At 40.5% G+C, this 15820-nt stretch overlaps 1 protein-coding gene across 6 annotated transcripts in view; it reads right to left on the reverse strand.

The window, feature by feature from the left end:
• Positions 1-15820, reverse strand: part of MACROD2 (mono-ADP ribosylhydrolase 2) — an 834860-nt gene that overhangs the window by 252221 nt on the left and 566819 nt on the right. For all 6 annotated transcript variants that reach the window (XM_048935508.1, XM_048935507.1, XM_048935504.1 and 3 more), the window contains one exon: positions 1494-1567. In XM_048935508.1, coding sequence (XP_048791465.1) covers positions 1494-1567 — 74 coding nt within the window. The remainder of the gene's footprint in view (positions 1-1493; positions 1568-15820) is intronic.

Genomic DNA, 15820 nt, shown 5'->3' on the forward strand with positions numbered 1-15820 from the left:
AAAGAAAGGGGGAACATGTAGTGCATACGTGGGTTTCCAGGCTGAGTCACGGCAGAAATAAAAAAAGGGAAGACTCAAAGTCTACACTAAAAGGTAAAGTAATCATACAGCTGAGAAGCAATGGCTGAATCATAAGGCAGAATACTCTAGAAAAGAGCTTTCATCAAGAAAGCTTCTATACATGTGATAGGCACTCTACCAAACGAAGCCAAGTTGCTTCTAATAACATTAAGAAAAAAGTAATTAAGGGAATATGTGTTTATATTACACATATTCAGTTTTTGAAATAGAAGAACTTAGTTCTGGAATAAAGAGAATAGTTTCAGTCCAAATCTGCTCCACTGCTCAAATATTTAAGTCATGGAAAATGCCAAGTGTTCAGTGGGAAGCACAAAGATACACTGACCGAGCATCCCTTGTTGTACCTTTTGGCATTCAGGTTTGAAAAATCTCAGTTTACCATTCAAATCTCAATACAGTATTTCCTTTCAGTTATATAAAATATATATATAATAATAATAATAAATAAAAACACCCCAAAACCACCAAACCATAAAGCTATTAAATTCCTCCTGTCAATCATCAGAATCTCTTAGCAATACTCTGTATAATAGTAAAATACTCTGCAAAATACACAGATAAGGGTACTGCTAATTATACCCCTGTATCTATTTCTTCTCCTTTGTTAAATATTTTCAGACAAAAATACTGAACAACTTGAGCTGTCTGCAATCTGCTTGCTATCATTAACAGGAAGCAGGCATTTCTTCAGTTCAAGACATCATGTTTATTTCATTTGGTCTGTCATTTCTTTGCTTCTTTGTCGCATCTCTCCAATTCAGTATTAGGAACTATCAGACTGCTAAGAACAAAAACCAGAGAAAGACAAAAACGAGAAAAGGAAGATCTGGAGATCATGCTGTTGAAAGCATTTTGTCTTATAAAAATAATAACCATCATGTTGTCATTGGAAGAAGGCTGGTGCTGTTAGAAAATCACTGTTGAATCACATGTTTACTGAGAGTTCTAGGGAAAATGAACAGTTAACCATAAGCAAACCAAAAAATTAATAAAAATAGAAAATACCATCATAGGTTCTTTACTGTAAAGTGGCCCCTGAGCACCAGTGACCTTTGGTGACTGTTTCCACTGACAACTATTACATACATTTCCTTTCCAAGACTCTCCTCATTATTAGATGAAAACTGTGACGCTCAGAACCAGCTCAGAAAGAGAATAGACTTTTACTTTGCCAGGAAAGAATACAATGCACAGGAAACGCAGAGTGTGGTTTCAAACAAAGGTATTTCCCTTCAACTCCGGTGTAGATGTTAAATATAACAGTCTTTGCCCTGCCATATTGTCCCAGCCTGATTTCATTTGTTTCAGACTAAACATTCAGCTGATGTTTACTCTTTCCACAGTTTCAGCATCAAAGTCCATAATCTTTAAAAAAAATAAATAAATTAGGAAATGTACATTTTATTCCATACCTCATTGTGATTCTTGCTTAACCATTCCTTAGTAGTGTTAAGGGCAATGACAGCAGCAGGCTCATTTGGAAAACCTGAAGACAGAAGAAATGAGAAATAAATTGAAGGTAGACATTTTTCTCCACCTATAAGAAAATGGATTCTGTTCCCACCTTCTTTGGTCTAGGTCTGGGATTCCTTTTGGTCACCGCTCCATTTTAAAGATTGTTTTTAAAGGTTTTAGGTGACAGTATTTATTCTTTTCCTAGGTAAACAAATTGAAAACAGGGGCAGTGATTTTCTATTAGTGTTTTTGATTTGACTGTTTGTTTTTAGCTCTGGTTAGGAAAACTCAGCAGCTCTAGGAACAACAGAGAGTTATACAAGTGTCATACTAGGCAGGCGACAATGTAACATACATCACAGTAACAAATGCTAGGCTTACATCTCACGGCACAAGTTCTTTCTTTAATCCATCTGTCAGCAAAGCTATACAACACTATGATCCCAGTGCCATGGGTTTCATAAGGATAAAAATGCTTGACATATAAATCTCTTAATTTATAACCTAAAACATAACAAACAACTTTGGAAATTAAAGAATTCATGAAGCATAAGCATACAAATTTAAGGCCTGATATTGCATGATATACTAGCAATAGCAACTCCCCCTAACACTAAACAATATCAGAAATCTTTCCAGGGATGCAGACTTTTTGCTTTGATGGTCTCTATCTATCATATCTAAAGATGCTTTCATTACTTAGGCAGCCTTAATTTAATTTTCCTTTAAAATCCTAACTTGAGGGCAGCAAATCATTTCTGTGAGGATTTAAATATAAAAACCCATAAGCTGTATGAATAGCCCTCAGTAGGTTAGATTAATAGAACAGCCTTTGAAGAGGTGGAGCTGCAGGCGCTGCGTACAAGCAAGCAAAGGGGCTCGACAGAAACAGGCATGAAATCTGGCACACAGATGCATGCATACAGCATTTTTTACATCATACATCACACCCTCGTGCCATAAGCTGAAGTACAGACACTGCAAAAAGCAGTAGATGCACCCAGCTTTTTGACATGGATTGTTAGCCACCAAAACCTATGTTTTTAACTCTTTTCAGAACTTATGCAGTGCTAGACTGAAAAACAAACAAAATCTCTCTGCCCTCCTTGAGTCATGCCCCCAGCGTTTCTCTCCATAACCAAACTGGATTTGTAAGTGCTTTTTTCCATTGGTGTTATTTTCAAGAGACAAGTGACAGCTATCCAACAAGCTGGGTAGAATGGTCACTGTTTGGGTTCACTTCCTTTCTGCATGTTTCTTCATAAAACATAGGTGTGTTCCTTTTTTTCCAGGTCCAAGATGAAAAATTAGCCAAGATCCTACAACTACTGCTGTGGATACATCCACCATTGCTGAGAACACATACTCCCATGACATTTAATAACAATGCTGCTATCATCAAGGCATGTGACCAAAGACACAAACTAATGAATGCTTCAATGGTTTTATTTCACAGTATTGCAGTCACAGAATTGCAGGAGTTGGAAGGGACCTCAAGGGATCAGACATCCTACTAAGGCAGTTCCCTACAACAGGTCACACAGGTAGGCATTCAGATGGGTCTTGTATATCTCCACGGAAGGAGACTCCACCACCTCTCTGGGCAGCCTGCTCCAGTGCTCTGCCACCCTTACTGTAAAGAAGTTCTGCATGCTTGTATGGAACTTCTTATGTTCAAGTTTTAAGTCATTACTCCTTGTCCTATTTGCTACACACCACTGAGAAGAGCTTGGCCTCATCCATTTGCTTCCCATCTGCCTTTAGATATTGCTAAACATTCATCAGATCTCCTCTAAGTCTTCATTTCCTCAGGCTGCACAGCCCCAGGTCTCTCAGCCCTTCCTCACAAGGGAGATGCTCCAGGCCCTTTATATCTTTGTGGCCCCCAGCTGCACTCCTTCTAGGAGATCCCTGTCTGTTTTGACAGGGGAGCCCAGAACTGGACGTAGTGCTCCAGGTGTGGCCTCACCAGGGCAGAGCAGAAGGGGAGAATCAGCTCCCTTGATCTGCTGGCATCAGCTCCCTTGATCTCCCTTTGCAATGCACCACAGGGTAACATTGGCCTTCTTGGCCACAAGGGCACATTGCTGGCTCATGGCCAGCCTGTTGGCCACCAGAACAACATATTTAGGTCATGTAAAGTAACAGACCTCTAAGCAGACAGTCCATTTGAATTAGTAACATCTTATCTAAGAAACCATGACTTTATAATACAGAAATTCTACACCAAGAGTTTGGTAGGCTTGCCTGGACATAAAATGAAGACCATGTAGAGAGAGAAAAGCAGATTTCAGACAATTAATAAACCATTGTTTATGCTCTGAATGGTTCATTTTCAGAACAATCCTCCCTCCAGCAAGATTTACTTTTCTGGCTTGGTTTTCTATTCACCTTCAGTATGGTATTTGCCCAAAACTGTAAGAGCACGCTAACAACTTGACAGAATTATTGCTCTCTCAATAAGTTGTGCATTATTTAGAAAACTGCTGCCATGCTAATCAATCTTAAATAGAAGCTCACCTGACTGGTGTTCAATTCCTCTTAAGTAACCACAAAATACGTAAAATAACGTAAAATAACGTAAAATAAACAAAATAAAATAGATCAGCAATCAAAACAAAAGCTTTGAATCTTGTGTACAATTTCAGAAAAGATCTTAAAATCTACAGAAACCTTTTATGATGACAACTACTACTAAAAAAACCAACCTACTTAGTGCTTCATACAAATCTCTGGTAAATTTAAATAAAAGGATTATCTTTTTGGCTTTATGCAGAAGCAAGACGGAGTTTGGCCTCCTGTTCCACACCGTGCACCAGCACAAAAAGCCCTGTCTCTCTGATTCTCTAACAGAAAAATATTTGGTTTTATAGGACCGGGCTAAAGGGAGATAAAGCGAGACGGGATCTTTTTAAGCCTGTTTTTGCATTGTTATTTATTTATTTCTGAGCTGCATTTGTCTGCCACAACATTTCTGGCCCGCTCCCATACACACACACAGCCCTCCCCACTTCGCTTTCAGCAAAAAAGCAATCTCAGTGAGCACGTGGGAATCAAATTACTGGAGAGAAATAAGCTCAAGGAGCCTCACAGTTAACCGACTCCTGGAGCAGCAGCTCAGACAATTCTGGCTAAAGGCTCAATTTCACAAAAGATAAAACAGGTAAAGTAATAAGAGTGACACTGGCCCATGTTACTGCAGTGAGAGCTCCTCTGGAATACTGAAAAGGACAGGGGCGCAAAAAGGCAAAGGAGCATCATCTGTAAGGTGCAGACAAGCAGAACCTCTGAAAGACTTCACTGGGTTTGTTTGGTTAGAGAAAAAGGGGGGTTGGTAGGTTGTATGCCCATGATAGGTGCGAGGTGAAGCATCTACTTACCAGCACACACAGGTCTCCGACACAGGCTGTGCTTCCTACATTCTGCAGTGGCAAAGATTACATTTTGGCAACAGATCCTGCTATATCACCAGAACGTGACAGGCTGTCTTTGCTCCTGAAAAGCTCTTTCAGAATGGGGTAACACCGCTGCAGTGCCCATTAACCACAGCTCGTCGTCTGTTACCAGGATCAACTTTCAATCTTCCACCCATGGCAAACACTGAAGTAAGCAGTCACTGCCACTTAAGCCTCTCTCAGCTCAGGAAAGAACAGCCTTCTTCATTACTGTTCATGCTGACTTGCTACTGCAAAATCTATAAAAATTACTTGGAATCCTGGAGGAAAACTCTCATGGTTTTGCCAGTTGCTTCACAGCTGAAGTCATCTGTGTGACTTGCGAAGTCAGCCCAGACAGCACAGCCACCTTAGTACATACTTATAGAAAAGTGACTGCTAGCTCCCAACACTGACCTCGGCTACCGGCATCGCTCTAATTTCAGCCAAGCTTAGGAATTTCCTTTCCTCCTCTTTGCATGTTACTAAGAGATGTCTATTCCCCTACTTTCATTCTTTGATTCATGGCTGTACCACCGAACTGCCAACAAATAAACAACAAAGCAACAACAAAAACTGAACGTCGTTCCAAATGAACTCTGTTGCTTCTCATGTGTCCTTGGGCAGACATTACCCATGGAGACAGTCTATGAAAGCTTTAAAAGATCTTCTGACTTACGAGCTTCTGCATCTGCTTCCAGGCCTTTATCACCTTAGTCCTGGAAATTATCACGCTGACCTGAGAAATAGCGGTGAAACAAACGGGATGTTATGCAGGCTCTCGTGGTCATAACTTCCCAGAGAAAGGATGATAAAATTTTACAGAACTGTTTCAACATATTAGATATTAAATAATTGTGCTCTTTTAGAGAAACAAAGTGTGGATAGGGGCTGAAGAAGACAGTAAGCGTGGAGATGCATGCTGAAGTTCCCCTTATATTTCTATTTATTCCCTTAAAACAACTGCTGAGAACATTCAAGTCCCCCTGTTTTACTAACATTCAAAAAATATGCAATGAATTCCCTGCTGTTCCACACGCAGGACAAACGCCCAGCCTTTTGTGCTGAGGGGATTTAGCAGAAAAACATTCACACCATTGTGAATGTCTATTACTGTATTCCTAATTTGTCTGTGCAGTATTTGGAAAATGTATACTACATGTTCTTCAATGAAAAGCGGCGTAACAAGAATTCTGTGAGATAAAATTAATAGAAGTCTATTTAAGGGACTCAGACTGTATGGAGGTGCTGGGAGCTTTATCTGTCTCTTTTACTGTCCTCAATTCACTGCTACATGTTATTAAAAATGTCCGGCTCAGAGACAGGTAATGCTGCCTCCCCATGAAAAGTCCATTAAGAAAACCTAAGTACTAAATAATGAACCCCTAATATGATATAGCTGAAGATGATGATAACGGATTATAGCTGTTAGGTTATAATGCTAACAAGCAAACGTCAATCCAGAAAAACACTTCAGTAGCCGCAGGGGTCAGTGTTAGAGCCTGTCAGTTTAACTGAGATGTTTTCGGTACATCAGATCATCCTAAATGAAAAAAGAAAGGAAAAAAGGTCCTTTTTTGTTGGCACAGTCTAAATGCTACAAAGGTTTTTATTCATTTCCGTCTGCTCCTTTCTCTGCGTTTTGAGAACAGCTCATCACTATCTTAATACACTTATTTGCCAGTTTTAATGGTTTCATTTTGAAGCAAGTCATGAAAAAACAAACACATTTCAGCACAAATGCTCATTTCAGAGTTTCCCCTACTTTCTCAGAAAATATCTACATTGGGATGTTTGTGCACATATCAGGGACATACTGCTGTACAAGACTGCTCTGAAATCAAACCCGACTCCCATTGTTCAGTCAACACAACTGTCAAAATGGAATAACTAGCATTATTCAGTTTATGTATTTGCCAATGATGTTTAATAATGTTCTTCTCATAGGAGCTCAACAGCCACATTTTGACACTGTGGAAATGTATAGAAGACCCCCCCTTGTTGTGTACCACACAGCTAGTATTTGCTGAACTGTGTGCACTAGATGGCGTGGAAAATAAACTCTTACCAAGTTTGTTAAAAAGAGAAAAAAGCACTGAGCATTCATCCAATATATGGTCTGAAATCCAATATTGCTATCAGGGCTAAAAATGCTTTCTGAATCAGAGCAGACATGTGAGCAAATGAGCTTCATTATGGTCATGTGGGTTAAGACTTGCTATTGACAACACAGTAATCATAACACTTCAACCTCATCAATGTATGACAATAAAAGGGAACAAATGAGATGCATAGCCCAGCACGCCTGAGGTAGGGTTACTCAATATGTTCACTTGTCCTTCAGTTGTGAAACTAGCAGGAGTATAATCTTACAACCAAACCCATATAATCATCTTGTCAAAGACGTATTATAGTAGTCAAAATGAATTCACTCATGCTGAGCTGATTCCCATTACCATGGTAAATCTGGCCCTTCCGGAAGCACAGACGGTAGTATCCTACCAAGAACTTTGCTGCTGCTATTGGGCTTTTCTTCTTTTTTTCTTCTTTTTTTTTCTTCACCAACCACAGTCATGTGATGACTGGCAAAACAAGCTGACAAGTTGCTAGCTTTATCATTTTTGTGGTCACTCGCAACCTGAAAAGGAAATGGATCAGCTGCAGCCCTAATTTCAATCGGCGGCGCTGAAGGCTAAAGAGGAGAGCTGTGAATCTTCTAAATAACCTACTATGCCTTACTGAACTCATTCAGCCGAGGACAACCTTATTATTTGCTGCCTACTCAAAAATTAAGTCTCAGAAAGACAGTGAAACTAAGTATTGTGAAAATGCAGTAACTTTTGTTTACCCCAGTTACTCCAAGAAACACAGCCGCACGGACTTGCTGTATCCATTTTAAACTATGCTACAGTAAGTAACTGGCATGTAAATAAAATTAAAAAGGAAAATGAGACATTTTCAAAATGCATAAATAAAGCATTTTTCTGAAGAAATGTCTCTCAGTTCCTCTTGAGCAAGGAGCATGCTTTCTCATTTCCCTCAACTGAATAAATTCCGCAGCTACAGGAAAATAAATACAGTTTCTGAAGAATCACTGCCAATTGCATTCAACCACTGACTTGATAACAAGGCAGCTGGTAGAGGAAAGTTAGTAAAGGAACCCAAAATATGCATATAGCAACAAACAGAAGAAACAGAATGCCTCTGCTACGCTGCAGTGACACGAAGTAGGTAGAGTACTGAAATGACAGAGAGCCACGGAACAGCACAGGGTAACTCAGTGATCCCTGGTTCACAGAAGCACAGGGGTTGGTAGGGAGCTTTGCAGGTCATCTAAACCAAGCCCCGGCTCAGGTGAGGGCTGGCAGAAGGGGACAAACACCATGCAAGTCAACAAAACCAAGGCAAGCTGCAGGCTGAGATGCATGGGCTCCAGGTGGGCTGGCTCTGCCTCAGCTTGTCAGCAATGACAGACCTGTGCAGGCTCATCACTGTGCTGACCAACAGTGGTCTCGTCCTGTGGGCATGGCAATCCACCTTCCACATCTGCAGTTCAGCTGCTCTTCTGTATAAACGCAAACCTGGACTTGGCGTAAGGCTGCCAATGAAGCAGTCCCTTACAGGAAACTGGTGCAAGAAAAAAGCAGGCCATCTGCCAGTTCTCTGAAACACACGCTACCACACCATGCTTCATTTCACACTCTACTACATTGATATCATCAGGAAAACATTTGTCATATAACGGTGATAAAAGTATCGGCTGAATATAGAAGTAAGCTATAATTATGTAGGTCAATTGAACAGATAGAGGCTTTCATTAACAAATCCTAGGATTCCAGTAAAGAAAAAGCTAGCTTTTAAGTTCACTCAGCTGTCTGTCGTTTGTCAGCATTGGTGGGAAGAAAAAAAGGAGGAGCTTCTCTATGAGTAGTGAGAGCTACGTGTCTGCAAGAGACATTATATCTGCATCCTGCAGGAGAGCTGTGGATTTGCAAGAACTGTGCTTTTCTGCAGCAGTCAGTGTATTTTTATTAAAAGTCAAGATCTTGGTTTCATTCTTTTCCCAGCTTATATAGGAAGAGTGCTCACAGGGCGACAACATCGCGGATAGACGGGTTCTCTAAGTGTCTTCTGAAAAAATGTAGCAAGCAATACTCAGAGACATTCTGGGAAGCTAACTGCTTCAGAGCTGTGCTGTTTACTGTGTTATGTGATGGAGCTGTTCTGTCTGTCAGAATATTTTAAAATGCTCTTGTGGAACATTAAGGCTTTGAGCTGAATGTAATAAGGGAACTGCAGAAAGGTGGCACGGTGCTGAAAGGGAAAAGATCGCTCCACTCCAGCAATAAGCATCCTAACATGGTATGAGAAAGCATATATAATGCAAAAGCAAGTGCAAGATGTACTTGCAGAGGTACTTATGCAATTATAGAATCTTACCTACGAGAGTGTATATACAATGTTTGTGCAAACTGCATGGCCGTTTAGGCATATGTATACAGCTGTTCATGAGTTCAAGTACATCCTTCCTCTTAACACACTCCCTAAACTAAATGTAGAATTACTATTCCAGAAACGAGTGTTGCACAGAGAAATGTTAATTGAAAGAGGTTTCTAAGTGCACACGAACTCCTTAATGCAGAGTATTTCATCTTCTACTTATTCATATGAAGCAAGTTGGGTTTTTTTGTGTGTGGTAACATAATCCAGCAAAAGTAATTTGAAACAAAGTGCAACGTGCTAGTCAACTGTGAAATCTGCCATCATACACTGAATTGAACAGCAATGGGATATTGGCTTTATTGTAGTTTCAATTCCAGCATGGTCAAACATTTTTTTTCTACCTACTGATCAGGATAAAAATGCCTGAAGCAAAGTGTGAAGAACCAATGCTACCTTCCTGAACTGCCTTGAAAGATTTTAGAAAGTCAGCACCATCTCTCATTTGCAGCTTCTTGTTTTTCTGAAAAATGGGGTGTATGTGGTCCAATGCAGTGATGCTTTGCTGACACTACCCCTTCCTTGACATGAATTTCCCTAAGCGTGAAAGGAAGCCTTTGCTTCCAGAGATCTGCTGGTCAGCAGTAGGAATGAGATGCAGCCTGGACCTCGCAGAGCCGTGTTCCCTGTTGGGAATGCATCTTGCAATTGATTGCAAACTCTTACTGAAGGCTCATCTGCAGATGAGATATCCTCGACGTGCTTCACAGTGCTGGAGGTCCCTGATGTCTACTAATGCTGCTGCCTGCCTGTTGGCTAGGCCTGGGGAGAAGTGAGAGAAATTGCTGTGAGAGGATCTTTGTGCAGGCAGTGAGAATTGATAGCAATGAGGGAAATGCACTCAGGTGCAGCAAGATGGAGTGAAAGAAGAGAAAGAGAGCGCAGTAACTCTGGTTGCAAGATGGGGTTCTGTTTTTGAAAGGAGGATTGGGTTTGAGAGAGAATTTCAGGGCTGTCAGCTCTGCTGGAGCTCTGAGTATTTTGACTGAAAATAAGCAGCACAATATGACAGGAGTTGAAGTACAAGGATTTGGGGACACACACACATATATATATATGTGCATATAAGAGAAGACAAGCTACTACAGTACAAAGAAAAGAGATGACAATATCAAAAGCCTGAGAAACTTTTTCAGAGGAGTAGGGCATACATAGGCAATGGACAAGAATATGCACTCCCACAAAGAAAACAGCCAGCACTGTCAGTCCATCTCTATCCTTTGAATCACTTCCACCACATTCAATTGCTCTGACAGACGCAACCCAAAGACCTGGCTGGATTATCTAAAACCAACAGAGTACTTAGTGAGAGCCATACACGTACAAGAACAAACAAAACAATCTGACATTATTTCAACTGAAGCACAGTTCTTATCTCCTCTCCAAGGGAAATCAAAGATTTCCTAAGAGCACATAAAGAAAATCAGCTGAAACTACATATACTCAGCTCCTTTTGGAGCAAAAGGAAACAAAGATGTTCTTTTATCTTTTTCCCCGAAAGACTTACATGAAAAAAATTTACAGAGCAGGTTGGGTGAAAAAGCAAGTCACCGTGTGAGGCATATTTTATCTACTTAGTTTACTCGTTTTTAACAAACATATTATTGATTCTTAGTTTGTGCATATTATTCACAGTGTGGATTTTTCCCCACTCTCGCCTCAGGCAGTGATAAATCATACTATAGGGTCACACAGACCAGCAGCTATTGTACTCAGGAAATCCACAGCAGCTCAAAACTGAAATATTTCCAGATAATCTGGAGTTCAAAGATGTCAGTACATTTTAGAGGAGCAGAGATGGCTGTGTTTCTTATTTGATGCTTAATAGTTACTCTTTCTCAATGAGCATTAAGGCACCTCATAACTAATACAACATCCTCTACATACACGCTGCTAAAACAAGTATTTGTGCAGATGTCTGACTTGAGAGTCATTATAATATCATATGTTTTTTTAGAGGAAGCCTTTTTTCCTCCTTGCATAGATGCTGTATCATTTCTGTAGAGGCTATTTGGTCGGTTAGAGATGAGCTCCATGTGAAAAAATATATCTTAACTTGCAGAAAGGGTTAAAGCAGAAACTACTTTATGCTGCTGTTATGTATTAGCAACTAGCCAATACAATCCAGACACACCTTCATTTCATACTGTACCTTTGGTAAAGTGAATAAAAAGTACGTGGGAACGGCCAGCAACTACTTTACACTTCCCCAGATGCTTCAGTGAAAATGCTTTCTTCTTGTTTTATTTCCTCAAATCACAAAAAGATGCACAAAAACAGAAAAACAATTAATTAGTGAGTTTTGGAAATTAGATTCATGGGAAAACTGACAAACAAGTGCTCATGTGCTGAAGAGCATGGAACCAACAGCTAAAGGGAAACACATAAAAATATCATCTTATCTTGGAAAACACTGACTCTTTGACCTCCTGTCTGTTTTTAAGGTCTCATTCTCTCACATGCTAATTCAATTACATATACCTAAGTTAGCACCCCGTACTGCAACACTTCTCTTGGCTGCCAGTCAGCCTCTATCATCAGCTGCCTTTTAAACCCAGTAACGCAAGTTGACCAACAAGATATCCTGGATCTCATTAATTTCATAATTCAAAAAAATCACAGACTTAATTGTCAAACAAGTTTTGTGTTGGTTTTTTTTTTTTTTTAATAGTTTTTTTTGCTAATATTTCTCATTTGCATTTCACTCACAATTAGGCATTTTCTGAGTCTTGCATACTTCAATCAAAAAGGAAATTAAATAACTAGTTAACAGCACTGCCAATCGCATGGATTCAAATCCAATTTAGGCTTGATCTGAACTTTATGTATTATTAACACTTGTTTTAAATAGTATTATCAGCATGTATTCTGACAAGTTGTCAGTGTGACGATTTCTTTTTTTTTTTTTTTTTAACATTATACAAGCAAATCTGTGTTGCTTTGGAAGGCAATGGAAATTCCTAATGCTTAGAAGGGTTTAGCAACTGCCATTGTTTCTGGCTAGACCAGCATTGGCGTGCTTGATTTCAGAGTAAAATGATCTCATTTTGCAAGAGGTCATTCTTCAAGAAAAATAGAACATTTTCTGTGCCATTTTGAACAATATTCAAACTGATATAGGAGAAGGAGAAAGGCTGATGCAAATGAATTGCTTTAGTCAGAAACAATACCCATATTAGAAAAGAAGGAAGCCTATGCTATGGTTGGTTAGATCGAGCAGGGATAGATATGGAAGACTAAGATTTCTTTTGTCTGACAACCCAGTACAAATAAGATGCTGATCTGAACAATTTAAATGTAAATTTCTTAGCACCTGTCAGACAAATGAGATTAGAAGACCTCCACTTAAAAAAACAGGCAGCCTTAACCTGAGCCCCTCAGTGAAAATTGCCCTCCCACCTCCATTTCCTTGTAAACGCGGCCATGAGGCAGCAGGAATGGTGGTTTATTCCAGCACTTTGTTAAATTTAGTTGGTGTACACACTCAGCATGAGATGAGCCCCAGTGCACCTTGGGAAAATGATGCTTTCGAGGCAGATATCCACACTTTGCATCACAAACACAATTAATCCTCTCAGAAATATGAAATCCCAGACAGGTCAGTGCAGGTATATGGAAAAGCACATAAACTCAGTGGGTGGAGAAATGCTGCTGATTGTTAAGCAATAAAACTAAATAGAGGGAAAAGGTACCTAATATGACTGAAACAGCATAAGCATCACACTCAAGCTTACTGAGTTGCTTTAGGTAGTGTGAATTTGTGTTTTTTTTTTTAATATTTGATCAGATCAATGGGTCCTCTCTATAGAATTCCATTCTAGATAGATTGTATTAACACAACAGCTGCGTTTCTCCAGACCACAAAAATATCACTGTAGTATTTAAGGTTGGGCCTAGATTATTCCACCAAACTACCCATGTGAGAATCTGCCATCTGCAGTCACCACCCTCCGTAGCACAGTCATTCCTACGGCTATGGATAGAGCAGGGCTTTCAGCTACGGTCTAAAACCAGCCCTAGTAAATTTTAGTTTTTAATTTCATGGTTGTTAACACCATCAGTGATCAGTGACTCAATTAGGGCTGGACGCGTCCCCTGGGTCAGCTGGAAACGGCGGGTCCTTTCACCTGAGGAAAGGGTCTCTCCCCTCTGCAGCTCTATGCAGTTAAGTAAGATCTCCATGGCACCGTCAGTGCAGAAATGGAGTCGAAAGGGCGTGCGATAGGCACGGCTGGGCCAGGACTGAGGGAAAAGAGGGACATGTAAAGGCAGTGGATCAAGGATGTGTTGCCTGGGAAGAATGCAGGGAGACTCTCTGGACATGCAGAGATCAGGATCAGGAAAGTCAAGGCGCAGATGGAGCTTAACTCAGTGAGGGACGAGAAAAAAACTAGGAGTTCTACAGGTACATTGGTCAGAAGTGAGCATATACCCTCCTCTGATAAATGAGAAGGGAGAAAGGGTAACAAGGGATACAGAGAAACAGTTTATTACCAGTCTTCACTGGCAGTCAGTGATAACGGATGAGATGCTGAGGACGGTACCTGAAGGAAAATGGAACTCTGCAGGACTGCTGGGCCACTGTGTGGGCATCGAGGTGCTGCAGCAGGGCGGCTGGGGGCCCTGTGAGGGGAGCTGGGAGCCCCGAGCCGCTTCCCGCCAGTTCTGAGCCCCTCAGCAATGCACTGGCAAGGCGGGCTTTGGAAAGAACAAAATGGCGCCCAGCAGCTCCTTGTTTGCCAAAGCACTCAGTTTGAAAGCCTGCCATCTGAAGGACTATAAAATGTTGTCGTAAAATGCAGAAAGAAACCGGTAAAAAAGGCACAGAAGGACAAGTGAAAGCATTAGAGCACAAACATGTGAGATCTGAGTAAGAAATTGTTCACAACGGTACTGGAAGAGGGAGCAATTCTAGTCAGATTTACAAAATTAATAGGACTGTCATGCTACAAGAAACAGTGTTGATTTTTACAAATCAATTGCTAAACAAAGGACCTCCACAAACAGAGCAAGAGAACAAGCAGTGCTGAAGAGACGAGACCAATGGGCTCAATACCAGTGTTCAGTCCAGTTACAATATTTGTGTATGAGCTTTGCAGAATAACCTGGTGTTACATCCCAGAGACAGGAAAAGAACAACATGTGGAATGTTTGTAGGTTTATGCCACTGCAAGTCTGAATGTTACAACTAAAAGTTATTCAAAAAGCAAACAAATGCACAGTCCTCTCTGAATTAGTTAAGGACAAAGTAAAATCAACAGTACCAGCACCATACTTATCAAACACCTTATACGCAGCACTTGGTATTGAACTCAAAAGTATTCTAGAAATAGAAAAAAATCAGTGGTGGACATCAAAGTGAAAGAAGGCTTTCCAAAATTCAGAAAGGTCAAAGAAGCAGGATTTGTATTCCTTAGGAAACAGGTCAAAAGCAGACCTCCTTCAGAGCAAAAGAATTTGAATGAACGGAATGAGAAATTACTGCATACCCAACCTCATGTGGACACCCAAAGAAGGGAGTCGTAGAATGGAACACGAGCACAAATTCAGAAACCTCCTCTCCTATAGAAACTGGGGTAAATTTTATCTACACAGATTGAAAGAGCAGGAAGGAAAAAAAAATGTGCTATGGACAGCAGTCAGAGTAGCTTATGCAAACAGTTTCAAAATTGGTTAGAAAACTACCAGAGGAGCTACTGTGCAAGAATGCAGCTACAGTCAAAGGAGGAAACGTGAGCTTCTGGGGCTCTGCTGACATTCTGATATTGTCTATCACTTCCCATCAAACTCCACATATGCCTTTCTCATATTCCAGATATGTAAAGGACTGAGACAGTAACACCAGGTATAAGCTGAAAATAATTGATGATTGAGAAGGATTGAGGTACTTTTGAAAATTCATTGAATGAATGGAGGGAAAGAGGCAAGAGAGAGGAGAAGGTGAAGGACAGAAACAAAGAAAGCAGCTCACCCCTTTCCCCCAGAACTTACTCCATGTTTGGGTCTGCTGGCTGAGATGTCAGAGTGAACATTCTCCACCATCCCGGCACTGGACAGGACAAGGGAAGCAGCGGGATGGAGGGCATGAGCTCAGCACCTGAAAGCCCCCAAAGGGTTTTATGCCATGCACACCACTCACTGGGAGCAGCACCAGATAGCGCTTAGACTGGAGTACCTATTTCATCACTTACTAAAGCAAAGCATCTTTTAAATCATTCTGAGTGTGATGCATATTAATGTCTTAAGCATTGCACTGTCTTAAGCACTGCAAATTACAGACAGGATTCAGGATTGGATTGAAGCACGAGATTACCTCCTAGTGTTTATTAAGTGGATATTTAGATTTGTTG

This window comes from Lagopus muta, chromosome 2 (assembly GCF_023343835.1).
Source record: "Lagopus muta isolate bLagMut1 chromosome 2, bLagMut1 primary, whole genome shotgun sequence".
Classification (NCBI taxonomy): domain Eukaryota; kingdom Metazoa; phylum Chordata; class Aves; order Galliformes; family Phasianidae; genus Lagopus; species Lagopus muta.